This window comes from Panulirus ornatus, chromosome 2 (genome assembly GCF_036320965.1).
Source record: "Panulirus ornatus isolate Po-2019 chromosome 2, ASM3632096v1, whole genome shotgun sequence".
In the NCBI taxonomy this organism is placed as follows: Eukaryota; Metazoa; Arthropoda; class Malacostraca; order Decapoda; family Palinuridae; genus Panulirus; species Panulirus ornatus.
The window spans coordinates 29,541,443-29,556,442 of record NC_092225.1 but is presented as its reverse complement, the minus strand read 5'-3'; the positions used below and the strand labels follow the sequence as shown (position 1 = coordinate 29,556,442).

General features: G+C 47.0%; 1 protein-coding gene across 4 annotated transcripts in view; it reads right to left on the bottom strand.

The window, feature by feature from the left end:
- The window catches only part of LOC139755380 (band 7 protein AGAP004871-like), a 628,824-nt gene that overhangs the window by 290,146 nt on the left and 323,678 nt on the right, over nucleotides 1-15,000 (bottom strand). Inside the window, exon 1 of one of the 4 annotated variants that reach the window (XM_071673716.1) lies at nucleotides 6,171-6,773. The exons of the other annotated variants lie outside the window; for them this stretch is intronic. Coding sequence (XP_071529817.1) covers nucleotides 6,171-6,219 — 49 coding nt within the window. The 5' untranslated portion in view covers nucleotides 6,220-6,773. Of the gene's footprint in view, nucleotides 1-6,170; nucleotides 6,774-15,000 lie in introns of those variants that run through there. 4 annotated transcript variants of the gene reach the window in all.

Genomic DNA, 15,000 nt, shown 5'->3' with positions numbered 1-15,000 from the left:
ATCTATCACGTCATCAATACCTTCCTGTGTTATCTATCACGCCATCAATACCTTCCTGTGTTATCTATTACGTCATCAATATCTTCCTGTGTTATCTATCACGTCATCAATACCTTCCTGTGTTATCTATCACGTCATCAATACCCTCCTGTGTTATCTATCACGTCATCAATACCTTCCTGTGTTATCTATCACGTCATCAATACCTTCCTGTGTTATCTATCACGTCATCAATACCTTCCTGTGTTATCTATCACGTCATCAATACCTTCCTGTGTTATCTATCACGTCATCAATACCTTCCTGTGTTATCTATCACGTCATCAATACCTTCCTGTGTTATCTATCACGTCATCAATACCCTCCTGTGTTATCTATTACGTCATCAATATCTTCCTATGTTATCTATCACGTCATCAATACCCTCCTGTGTTATCTATTACGTCATCATTATCTTCCTATGTTATCTATCACGTCATCAATATCTTCCTGTGTTATCTATCAAGTCACAAATATCTTCCCCAAGTTATCAGTCATGATCATCACCATGTTCACGATCTTCCCCAAGTTATCAGTCATGATCATCACCATGTTCACGATCTTCCCCAAGTTATCAGTCATGATCATCACCATGTTCACGATCTTCCCCCAAGTTATCAGTCATGATCATCACCATGTTCACGATCTTCCCCAAGTTATCAGTCATGATCATCACCATGTTCACGATCTTCCCCCAAGTTATCAGTCATGATCATCACCATGTTCACGATCTTCCCCAAGTTATCAGTCATGATCATCACCATGTTCACGATCTTCGCGTCAAAAATCTTCAATATTCAGAACAGGTCACCACGTCGTCCCCACGCTCCTTCACCATGATATTCGGCCTCCGAAGACGCACAATATTCGGGGATCCTGGCGCCACGATATTCAGCATCCGGGTGAGGTATATTCTGGCCAGGTCTTCGCCACTGTAACTGCATTCACCCAGACCAATTTTCCAAAAATAAAAAAATGGGGAAAGGTTCGAACCCCTCCCTTCCCAAAAAAAGAATCAAAAATCAAAAACCCAGACAAAAGCCAGGACATAATAGGGTCACAAAAATACTGGTCTTGAACAATACTCGAGGTCTTGGGAGGGGGGGGGGGGGTGAGGGGGGGCCCTGGCACATTATTTAATCGAGTGGAGTAATTGGAGATGGACCTGGGGATTTCTAAAGCGCTTCCTCCTCCTCCTCCTCTTCCAGCAATGCTTAATATGATCCCTAATTGATCCTACGACCGCTGATTGGACTAACTGAATAATATATATATATATATATATATATATATATATATATATATATATATATATATATATATATATATATATATATATATATATATATAATTTACGTCACCATCTTGTGGTACCCCACTAAGGGGCAAGCCACTATATATATATACCCCTTTCTGAAAGGTATTTCTCTTCTCCCAGTTGTAATGGCAGAGTGCTCCAGCGGGGGTGGGTGGCATCCAGCGTGGCACAGGGCCACAGGGGCCAGGCTCTGATTGGCCTGGACCCCAGGCCGTCCACCAACCCCTCCCCCGCTGGCCAGGTTTAATGGCCACAATACTTACTTCACAACCCTGCTGCTATTAAGTGACTTTACCATTTACTTTTAGAAAAATGTCGATGATATATATATATATATATATATATATATATATATATATATATATATATATATATATATATATATATATATATATATATATATATATATATATATATATATATATATATATATTCCTATGAGTCCACGGGAAAAATGAAACACGAAAAGTTCCCAAGTGCACTTTCGTGTAATAATCGCTTCATCAGGGGAGACACAAGAGAGAAATATAAAAGTCAGTTGATATATATCGAACAGACGAAGCTAGGACGCCAATCACATGTTTACCAAATGGCGTCCTAGCTTCGTCTCTTCGTTGTATATCAACTAACTGTTATATTTCTCTCTTGTGTCTCCCCTGATGATGTGATTGTTACACAAAAGTGCACTTGGGAACTTTTCGTGTTTCATTTTCCCCCTGGACTCATAGGAATATCTTGATCACGCGCAAAATTGTGATCCTTTCCAATATATATATATATATATATATATATATATATATATATATATATATATATATATATATATATATATATACTGCAAATATCATACCATAAAGTTGATAATTCCCTTCACACTATCATAAGTTCTAAATATATAAGCATAAAAAACGGGAGATGTGGCGTTGACGCATCCAAGGTTCCCATCAGCTGAAAACTGTTCGAACCCAAGAAATTCCCAGGTCAAAGGTCAGCCCAGCTCTATTTCCCAAGACTTGACCCAACTTAGTAACAGCTTATTTTAAAGTGTTTGTTAAATTCGCTGGGTAAAATGACCTATATATATATATATATATATATATATATATATATATATATATATATATATATATATATATATATATATAGGAGGATAAGAGGAAGCGAAGAAGGAAAGGAAGAAAGAGAAAGAATATCAAGATAACTCAGAGGAAGATGAAGGAAGGAAGGAAGGAAGGAAGGCGGTGAAAATGAAATCTGACCCCAAACGAAAAATGTGATAAATTCTCGAGGGGAACAAAGAGCCAACAGCCACCTTACAATAGGACGGCCCACCAACAACAACTGGACGAGAGAGGCGACCTTATGACTCGCCTCATAAAGCAGTTACAGAAAAGCCCTCAACCCCCCCCCCCTCCCCTCGCCTTTAAGAAATAACAAGAAACGTTTTCTTGATACCAACTTTACGAAATTAAACTCAATTTGCGTTTAAAGCAAGAAAGAAAAGGAGGGGAGGGGAGGGGAGGGGGGCATTGGCTTCGACGCATTTAGGGTTCCAAGGATGCGCTACGTTCAGGAGCTAGGTCATGATGGACTCTCTTGAAGAAAACAAGAAAAAAAACAAAAAAACACGAGAGGTTTCTTTGACTTGACTGTACTCTCTCTCTCTCTCTCTCTCTCTCTCTCTCTCTCTCTCTCTCTCTCTCTCTCTCTCTCTGCAGTAGTCACACCTTCGCGCGAGCGAGTGATCCACACATTTCACGGAACGCCAGACCACCGGAGGATTTCATTAACGTGGAGGCAGGGAGGCTCCTTAAAGGCCAGAGTCGCCTGCCAGTTGAAAACAGTGCCACACACACACACACACACACACGCGCGCGCGCGCGCGTTGAACAACAGACCGGATTAATATCCGGTCTTCAAGGTCTACTCCGGGTATTACTGACCTCTCCTTGATTACGGATGTGCCATGTTCACTTCAGTTTCCGGATTATAAAACAAATATTAATCTTTTGGTGATCGTAGTGTTCAAAAATTCACCTTCCAGCACGTCTGTACACTGGATTTCCATTCAGTATTCCAGTAACAGTGGGGCAACGGGAGAACATATGGACCTCTTGTAACAGTGAGACAACAGAGGAAGATACGGGTCTTGTAACAGTGAGGCAACAGAGGAAGATACGAGTCTTGTAACAGTGAGGCAACAGAGGAAGATACGGGTCTTGTAACAGTGAGGCAACAGAGAAACCACAGAACATGTAACAGTGATGCAACAGAAGAACCACGGAACATGTAACAGTGAGGCAACAGAGGAAGATACGGGTCTTGTAACAGTGAGGCAACAGAGGAAGATACGGGTCTTGTAACAGTGAGGCAACAGAGGAACCACGGAACATGTAACAGTGAGGCAACAGAAGAACCACGGAACATGTAACAGTGAGGCAACAGAGGAAGATACGGGTCTTGTAACAGTGAGGCAACAGAGGAACCACGGAACATGTAACAGTGAGGCAACAGAAGAACCACGGAACATGTAACAGTGAGGCAACAGAGGAAGCTACGGGTCTTGTAACAGTGAGGCAACAGAGGAACCACGGAACATGTAACAGTGATGCAACAGAAGAACCACGGAACATGTAACAGTGAGGCAACAGAGGAAGATATGGGCCACGTAATACCACGGCAGCTCCCGTGGTCGAGCCAGCCTGGGCCCCTTCACTTCACTCTACCAATAAGTAACAATACTCAAGCTTTCTCTTGAACTCAGGACGGTTTTCTTTTAATTAGCATCAGTAAATGAAAGGAGGTGACACGTGCCTCCTTCAAGACGAGGTGCATCCTTGGAGGGTCATCGGTAACCACTCCACCGAGGTCGACCTCCAAGGATTCTTTTTATCAGGAGGGGCACATACCCCCCCTCCCACTCCCACCCCCACCCACAGACACAGACACACACACACACACACACACACACACACACACGAAAAGTATCTTTTTTTTTTCATCTTATTTCACAATTTTTCTTCCTCATAGAGGGAGCCAATGGCAATCGGTCTTTGATACGCGATCTATACCATACGTCGAAAGTTATGCAATATCGCCCTACATATCAGTACTGTCTAAACCTTTCAGCACGACGGTACGATCCTTGAGCACAACGGTACGACCCTCGAGCACGACGGCACGATCCTTGACCACGACGGTACGACCCTTAACCACGACGGTACGACCCTTGAGCACGACGGTACGACCCTTGACCACAACGGTGCGACCCTTAACCACGACGGTACGATCCTCGAGCACGACGGTACGACCCGCGAGCACGACGGTTCGACCCTCGACACGACGGTACAACCCTTGAGCACGACGGTACTACGACCCTCGAGCACGACGGTACTACGACCCTCGAGCACGACGGTACGATCCTCGAGCACGACGGTACGACCCTTGACCACGACGATACGACCCTCGACCACGACGGCACGACCCTCGACCACGACGGCACGATCCTTGAGCACGACGGTACGATCCTTCAAGGCAATGATGGCCTTGTTATCAACACGACACTTAATCCTTCAGGTCGTAGCCCAGGTCAACATGTCCATGAATTCTTGTATAGAAACCGGTTCCAAACTTTGATCACACCTTACGTAATATAAGCAATAATGATGAGCAATTCTTACTGTGTCTTCCGTTCCATCACCCTCACGTATTCCTGGTAACAAGTTCACGTACATCGGACGCACAGACATACTGTGTGCGTAAAAATACAAACGTGCGTACGTAGAGAACACACTGTACGTATGGAAGAACACGGACATAGATGGAAGAACATGGACATAGATCGGAGAACATGGACATAGAAGAACACGCACATAGATAGATCGGAGAACATGGACATAGATCGGAGAACACGGACATAGATGGGAGAACATGGACATAGATGGAAGAACATGGACATAGATGGAAGAACATGGACATAGATGGAAGAACACGGACATAGACAGATCGGAGAACATGGACATAACAAGCAATGATCCACCAGATTCGATGCAGGACAAGTATTAGAGAGGCATCTAGAAAATGAGACTCAGACTTCTCCCTCAGCTGATTGGACGAGGGAAGGTAAGGTGGTGACGGTGATTGGACGAATCTCTCGCGGTCGCGCTGCTTGTGTGAGACGACTGAAGGACTGATGAAGGTGTTACGAATATATGATGTCGGAGGAGGGCTACTAGAAGCTGCGAGAGTAAGAGAGTAAGCCGTGTGTGCGAGTAGAAACAGAGGAAGGCGAGTGGTTCCAGGTGTGTCTGCGGCCGAGAGTGTGTGATGTCACCACGGCTGTTTCATCTATTTATGGATGGGGGTGGTGAGGGAGGTGAATGCGAGGGTCCTGGAGAGAGAGAGAGAGAGAGAGAGAGAGAGAGAGAGAGAGAGAGAGAGAGAGAGAGAGAGAGAGAGAGAGAGAGAGAGAGAGAGAGAGAGAGAGAGAGACCACCGGGTCATGGCGAGCGTCAGAGTCGCTGGAAACCCAGACTCCAGGCAGGAGTTCTTACCATCATGCAGTCATTCCCGTTACACCTGTGCCGCCCGCCCCCGCCCCTCACTCACCGTCCACCTAGGCGCTCCTGAATGACAACACCTCGTAACACATTGGACTGGAGTGGTCATGAGGGCCCCGTCAGGAGCCGGTGGGGTTCGCTCACCCCCCAGGGGAGACGGTCGGCCCAGCTCGCCCAGGGGCTGGAGGGAGGACGCTCGCTGTGGTCTGTTCCTCCCCTTTAAAAAAAAACAAAGCAACAACTTACATACTTACCTGGTATTCTGGGCTGGCGTGAGGGGAACAACTTGGGTTTGCTCTTCATTCTGCCTTGCGTGCACCGGCCGGACGGTCGACAATAGCATGCTCCTCGCCTGTGATATAGGCCTATGCTGCCTCTTCCCCCCTCACCTCAGCTCAAAGCTGCCGTTATCAGCGCATTATCCACACATGTTTATGACGGCTGCTGTAAAACTTGGATTCCCATGACAGGATCTGGTCAGGTGACACGGTGTTTACACTCTGCTGGAAGTGCGTCGTGTGGGGGGAGGGTGGCGTTCAGCGGGTGGGAGGGACCGAAGCTGTGGGGGCAACAAGGGCGCTTAACTGCAGTCGTCCATCCGCCTCTCCCCTGTGGCGCCCCTCCAGTGTGACGCCCCCTCACAGCAGTTCCAGCCACCTACACTGGCGTGTGCCCAGGGGGCGGACATGTCTCATAGCACGGGTCTTTTCTGCACTGAGGTGGTGTGAGGTGCCTCTCCTCTCCTCCTCCACGGAGCGACACACTCACGGAACAAAACCTTCACCAGAAGTCTGGCGTCCGTCGAAGCTCCCCTCACAGTGGTCTTAGAACTCGCGCTGGTGCATCATGAGGAGAAGTGATTAATGAGACGAATTATGAGACCTTAGTTACGGCGAGAATACGGGATACTCTCTCAGATCAAAACTCGGAAGCTGTGAACAAGAGGAACGTGCCCTGGGATGTCAGAGGGATCACAGGATTCAGGGGAAGTAGTTTCAGTAAGGCATGGTAGGCTGGGAGGAGGAGGATACCTGGGCATGCGAGAGAGAGAGAGAGAGAGAGAGAGAGAGAGAGAGAGAGAGAGAGAGAGAGAGAGAGAGAGAGAGAGAGAGAGAGGTTGAGGGTCCTCTTTGGCAACCTCAACGTCACGCAAGGTCAGGCACCTGAAGGACGACGGTATGACCTTTGACCTGACCTTCACGGGTCAGGTCAAAGGTTCAGACCGTGGTACCCAGAGGGTACCTTCCGTCCTGCTCAAGAAAAGTTAACTAACAATTCAACGTCTCGCGTCTCAAACATATGATCCTCTAAACCATCATCAGTGTTCTATATCCCACGTTCTTCCTAAATCAAAACTTTGCTTTCGAACACATCTTCAACTTACATAATTTTGATTAGAAAAAAAAGAAAGAAAAGAATATAATCCATGTAATTCCCCAATTCAGCTCAAAACACATTATTACTCCCTTCCACCCCATCGTAACATTACGGTGAACGTGAGGATTACGATCACGACTTTACGACAGGTCCAGTGACGTATCGGTGACGTGTATACACAGGTCCAGTGACGTATCGGTGACGTGTATACACAACTCACTGGACTGGTTTCTAGTTAGCATAGTCGTAGCATCGCACGGTAGATGAACAAAGCCACAGAGAACGTCCCCTCTGTAGAGAACCCCCACAGAGAACGTCCCCTCTGTAGAAACCCAGCATTATTTTCTACGTTTTCTGAAAAGCGTGTTAACCCCCACTTCGCTGTGGACTGGGGTAAGGGCGAAGGTCTCCTGAGAGCGGTTTCACGACTTCGGGAGGTGAGTACGAGCGTCGCAAGGAAGGGTGGGTCGGGTGGGGCAGGCGGGGATGCACCACGACGCCCTACGTCACACCGCCCATACACACACACACACACACATACTCGAACAACCCACAACCCACCCACAACCCCTTCCCTCCTCACAACATCTTCTCCAGATCACACTCAGCGTTTTCTCCCATCCCGCTCGTAGAGAACGACCCACAACAGCCACAACGACACCAAAAGTTTTCTAATAACTTGGGCACGACCCTGAGCCACGCCAGCTTCATCGTGCACACCGAGGGCATCGCAGTATACAAGTTCTACGTAGAATGGGTAACTCAGACGAGAAAGAAAACGTCAGCGGGTGCCACTCCTTTCTACAATTCCCCAGTCCCGTCCCGGGAGGCAGGGGAGCGCACGACACGCCCCGTGGGACTTGGTTGACTGGGGTGGCGCAGATCAGCGACACGTCGGCCGGCCCGAACCTTCCCGCGTCCCAGCTGGGAGTGAAGACTTTGGCCCTTGGCTGCCTGCCTCGCTGGCTGGCTGCCTCCCTCCCTCCCAGACCTACACTGCCAGAGGTTACACTCACTACACCTCTCTCCCACGCGCGCCCCAGCATCCATAACATGCATGCAAACACTGGGGAACACATACACACACACACACACACACACACACACACACACCTAGTGAGTATAAGACTCTCTCACATATGATCATGGAACGTTTAACTTCTCTGTGCATGACGTCCACTGTGGAAATACTGCTCATTGGTGACGCGGTGTCGATGTTGTCAGTGAAGCAGACAGTGGGTGGTACAAAGGTCGATGTTGTCAGTGGGTGGGACAGTGTTTATGTTGTCAGTGGGTAGGACAGTGCTTTATGTTGCCAGTGGGTGGCACAGTGTCTATGTTGTCAGTGGGTGGTATAGAGGTGTATGTTGTCAGTGGGTGGGACAGAGGTTATGTTGTCAGTGGGTGGTACATTGGTAATGTTGTCAGTGGATGATACAGTGGTTGTGTCGTTAGTGGTTAGTATGATCATCAGCTTGTTACTAGATGGTTCAGTCATTACGCTGTTATGTTATGATGCGTCGGTCATTAAGTCTGCACGTATAGCTCAGATCACGTCGTTCGAGGGAACGTAATTGGTCGTTTAGTCAACCGATGTCAACCGTGGATTCAGGACAACAAATTACCAGTGACGTAGACGACAGACGAGCCCTGTTCATGTAAACAAAACCTGCTCGTTTTTTGTTTCCCCCTTTTCTTTCTTTTTTTTAAGGCAAACTTAGCTACTTCTGCGCCAAGGGGGGTTCCCAAAGTAGATCAGTCAGTATGGAGGAACTGGGTATATTTACCGAGCTGAGTGGCGAATCACGCCCATCAAAGACGAGGAGAAACTCCGCGAGAACTTCGACACAAAAAAAATGGAAAACAGGAGAAGATGAGGTTTCACAAGCGTTCACCTCCGCCAAGTTACGACATCCCGGCTGAGCAAATCCCTCCAGAGGCCGAAGCTACAAAGTACGTGGAAAGAGGACGAGACGCGTGGACGAGACAGATGTGAGAAAATCTGAGTAAACTGGAATAACGAAGAGTTGCCACGAGTGTTGTGGGAAAGATGGAGGTTGTGTGTCCAACAGCGAACGTCGAACGCTTCGTTAATCCTCCAACTTCAGGACAGTAATGACAGATGAACGACAACCGTTACCACCGTAGGGTCGAACTTACCTTCACCGTCATGCAGGTACCTCGTCCCTAGCTACTGGTGGACACGGGACAACACACACGTACCTGGGGGGGAAGACAAGGACATAATTACCATACTGTCGCCATCGACCGGATCAAAGGCTAAGGTGTGAACTCTATGGAAATACGCTCGTTAAAGGGTTCAACACCCATGGAACTGTGCTCTACATGGTTCAACACCCATGGACGTGTATCACACAAGAGTTCTATCCCTTAGAAATGTATCCTTTATGGTTACGTCAATATAACAGATGAGGTTCCATCTCAAAGACATGTCCCATGATGGATCCTAACCCGTGGGAATGCACTGTGCAGGATTCTATCCCATGTTTATGTACTTGAAAAAGTACAACTCATTGTAAATGTATCCCCCCAAAAATTGTATATCCTATGTATATACACTACGAAGAGTTCTACCCCCATGTAAATGTAAACAAGAAGGATTTACCTCCATGTAAATTAACCATGATAGGATTCTATCTGTGAATTAGAGAAGGATTCTGAGACCATCCTAGACCCTGTGGCAATCCCAGACCCGGGGGCAATCCTACACCCTGGGACAATTCTACACCCTGGGACAATAATACAACCTGGGACGATCCCATACCCTGGGACAATCATACACCCTGGGACAATAATACACCCTGGGACAATCCTACACCCTGGGACAATCCTACACCCTGGGACAATCCTACACCCTGGGATAATAATACACCCTGGGATAATAATACACCCTGGGATAATCCCACACCCTAGGACAATCCTACACCCTGGGACAATAATACACCCTGGGACAATCCTACACCCTGGGACAATAATACACCCTGGGATAATCCCACACCCTAGGACAATTCTACACTCTGGGATAATCCTACACCCTGGGACAATTCTACACCCTGGGATCACCCTACACCCTGGGACAATACTACACCCTGGGACAATTCTACACCCTGGGACAATACTACACCCTGGGACAATTCTACACCCTGGGATCACCCTACACCCTGGGACAATTCTACACCCTGGGATCACCCTACACCCTGGGACAATACTACACCCTGGGATCTACACCCTGGGATAATCCTACTGGACAATCTAATCACCCTACACCCTGGGACAATACACACCCTGGGACAATTCTACACCCTGGGACAATACTACACCCTGGGACAATTCTACACCCTGGGATCATCCTACACCCTGGGATAATCCTACACCCTGGGATCACCCTACACCCTGGGACAATTCTACACCCTGGGATCACCCTACACCCTGGGACAATTCTACACCCTGGGATCACCCTACACCCTGGGACAATACTACACCCTGGGACAATTCTACACCCTGGGATAATCCTACACCCTGGGATCATCCTACACCCTGGGATAATCCTACACCCTGGGACAATCCTACACCCTGGGACAATCCTACACCCTGGGACAATAATACACCCTGGGATAATCCTACACCCTGGGACAATTCTACACCCTGGGATAATCCTACACCCTGGGATAATCCTACACCCTGGGATCACCCTACACCCTGGGACAACTCTACACCCTGGGATAATCCTACACCCTGGGACAATCCTACACCCTGGGACAATCCTACACCCTGGGACAATACTACACCCTGGGACAATTCTACACCCTGGGATAATCCTACACCCTGGGATAATCCTACACCCTGGGATCACCCTACACCCTGGGATAATCCTACACCCTGGGATAATCCTACACCCTGGGACAATCCTACACCCTGGGACAATCCTACACCCTGGGACAATAATACACCCTGGGATAATCCTACACCCTGGGACAATTCTACACCCTGGGACAATTCTACACCCTGGGATAATCCTACACCCTGGGATAATCCTACACCCTGGGATCATCCTACACCCTGGGACAATTCTACACCCTGGGATAATCCTACACCCTGGGACAATCCTACACCCTGGGAAAATCCTACACCCTGGGACAATAATACACCCTGGGATAATCCTACACCCTGGGACAATTCTACACCCTGGGATAATCCTACACCTTGGGATAATCCTACACCCTGGGATCACCCTACACCCTGGGATAATCCTACACCCTAGGACAATTCTACACCCTGGGATAATCCTACACCCTGGGATCATCCTACACCCTGGGATAATCCTACACCCTGGGACAATCCTACACCCTGGGACAATAATACACCCTGGGATAATCCTACACCCTGGGACAATACTACACCCTGGGATAATCCTACACCCTGGGATAATCCTACACCCTGGGATAATCCTACACCCTGGGGTCATCCTACACCCTGGGACAACTCTACACCCTGGGATCATCCTACACCCTGGGATAATCCTACACCCTGGGATCATCCTACACCCTGGGATAATCCTACACCCTGGGATAATCCTACACCCTGGGACGATCCCACACCCTGGGATAATTCAGGAAGGCAATCATTATGAAGTGAAGTGACGGGCGTGGAGGACAAGGTTGCCAACGACGGATTAAACTCCCGGGTTCGATGCCGGCGGTTGTGGTCAAGACCATGTGTGTGTGTGTGTGTGTGTGTGTGTGTGTGTGTGCGAGGCGGGGTGGGCGGGGTCAATATCTTGCGTAGTGGTATCCGCTGACAATATTATCAACTTCCGGTAATCTTTCGAGGGGTGAGATAACTTCATAGATTTATCTTTTTTTTTCTTTCATTTTTCTCGCGTTTTTTTTTTTTTTGATATTTCCAAACGAGGCTGAGAAATGACTGCGACGTTCAACGAATCACCCGAAACAGATTCGTTCAATGCGTCCGAAGCAGTCTCGTTCAACGTGTCAGAGACAGTCTCGTTCAACGCGTCCGAGACAGTCTCGTTCAAGAGAGAGAGAGAGAGAGAGAGAGAGAGTAACTCTTAAGGGGCAAGATTTGCTACTCTCTCTCTCTCTCTCTCTCTCTCTCTCTCTCTCTCTCTCTCTCTCTCTCTTTCTCTCTCTCTCTCTCATGCAATCAAACTAAAATGTTTCCTTTTTTTCTTTTTGGCCAGTATCTTCTCCAATCTCACTGGTGGCGAGTGTCCAAGCCACTCAAATATATATATATATATATATATATATATATATATATATATATATATATATATATATATATTACTTTCTTATTATACTTAATCGCTGTCTCCCGCGTAAGCGAGGTAGCGCAAGGAAACGCCCACCCACACACACATGTATATACATAAACGGCCTCACACGCATGTACATAGCTATACATACCTATACATACATATACATACACAGAAATATACATTTCAACGTATACATACACAGACATATACATAACCCTCACTGTGGGAGACAGTTGTTTACCAACTCAAGTTTTCATTTATTCTACGTAAGTTTGTCTGTATCACGTGAGGCAGGTCAACACTGCCCAGTTCACACATGCTCCTCATGTGAGGTTACTGTGTACTTCAAGACGCTGGCCAGGGGAACGCTATTAACATGTTACGACAGCTGCCGTTTCGATTTGATCACTTTAGGTAAAGTTCCTTAAAGAGAAAGAGAAAGAAATAGAGAAGTGTTTTCTTTTAAGTCAGTCTTTAAACAGGATCTTCCATTAGACAATTCACGGTAGAATCTGACTTTCGTTATATTTTACGTAAAGATTTCTTCCACACACGAATTTCCACCGGATGTTTTGATGTATTGTACACATTGTCTGTCCTGCTCCCACACCTGTGTCACGTGTGACACGATGTTGTCCTTTATTTAAAGGAGTTTCTCTCACGCCTTAAAAACCTTTCCTACTGCATGGCGTTTCTTATAACCCTTCGAAAGCCAGTCGGTTTCTCGTCCGAGACAAAAGCTTCAGTCTGCCTCTCATTCCAGACAACGTTTCCTTCCGTCTGTTCCTGGAATAAACCCAGCGTTGGAGACAGATTTTTAGTTTGGGCCTTTCTGGGTCCACATTCCCCTGGCCAAAGTCTGCCAAGCTCCTTGGGCAAAGGACTTCTTCAGTTTCCTTTTGAGATGGTCTTCTGCTGCGAACCACCCTGTGAGATGAGGTCTTCTGCTCCGGACCACCCTGTGAGATGGGTCTTCTGCTCCGGAACACCCTGTGAGATGGGTCTTCTGCTCCGGACCACCCTGTGAGATGGGTCTTCTGCTCCGGAACACCCTGTGAGATGAGGTCTTCTGCTCCGGACCACCCTATGCGATGAGGTCTTCTGCTCCGGACCACCCTGTGAGATGAGGTCTTCTGCTCCGGACCACCCTGTGAGATGGGTCTTCTGCTCCGGACCACCCTGTGAGATGGGTCTTCTGCTCCGGAACACCCTGTGAGATGAGGTCTTCTGCTCCGGACCACCCTGTGAGATGGGTCTTCTGCTCCGGAACACCCTGTGAGATGAGGTCTTCTGCTCCGGACCACCCTATGCGATGAGGTCTTCTGCTCCGGACCACCCTGTGAGATGGGTCTTCTGCTCCGGACCCTCTGTCCACAGTCATGCATCACCCACCTCAGCCAACGCCGCCCCCTTCCAACAACCTCGCTTTCCACCACACACACACACACACACACACACACACACACACACACACACATTCTCTCTCTCTCTCTCTCTCTCTCTCTCTCTCTCTCTCTCTCTCTCTCTCTCTCGTCCTAGTCCGGCTTTAATCAAAATGACAATAAATAATGAACAAAAAAATTAAAAGATACAATTACGAGAACATCGCCAGATGCACACACGGGAGAGAACACACAAAACTCCACTGTTCGTAATTACAAGCCCGGAAACTGAAAATACAAAACCCATGACGCTATTTTCTTACCAAAAGAAACTTTTCTTTTTTTGTCTTCCGAAGTTCATATGTACCTTTAGACGTGTCTTCAACCTACTGCCAAAAGAAAAATAAATAATATCTGCCCCAACACCTGCACGTAAATGTTGACAAAGATCCGTTTTCTATGCGACGCCTACTGTCAACATTTTCTTCTTAACAAATTCATGTCGTGTGTCGTTATATTTACTGTTCTTTACAAGCGCGAGGCAGAGGCACTGAAACTTGGCACACACACACAGGCAAACTTTGTATTAATCATGACAAGAATATGAATAAGAAATGCTTAAAACAGACAACACTTCAGTCAAGTAATTAATTAATATATATATATATATATATATATATATATATATATATATATATATATATATATATATATATATATATATATATATATATATTTTTTTTTTTTTTTTTTCATACATATTCGCCATTTCCCGCGTTGGCGAGGTAGCGTTAAGAGCAGACGACTGAGACTTAGAGGGAATATCCTCACTTGGCTCCCTTATCTGTTCCTTCTCTTAGAAAAAGTAAAACGGGAGGGGAGGATTTCCAGCCCTCCGCTCCCTCCCCTTTTAGTCGCCTTCTACGACAGGCAGGGAATACGTGGGAAGTATTCCTTCTCCCCTATCCCCAGGGGTGATATGTAGTGACATGTATATAAACATAACTATTTATTGATTAATGACAA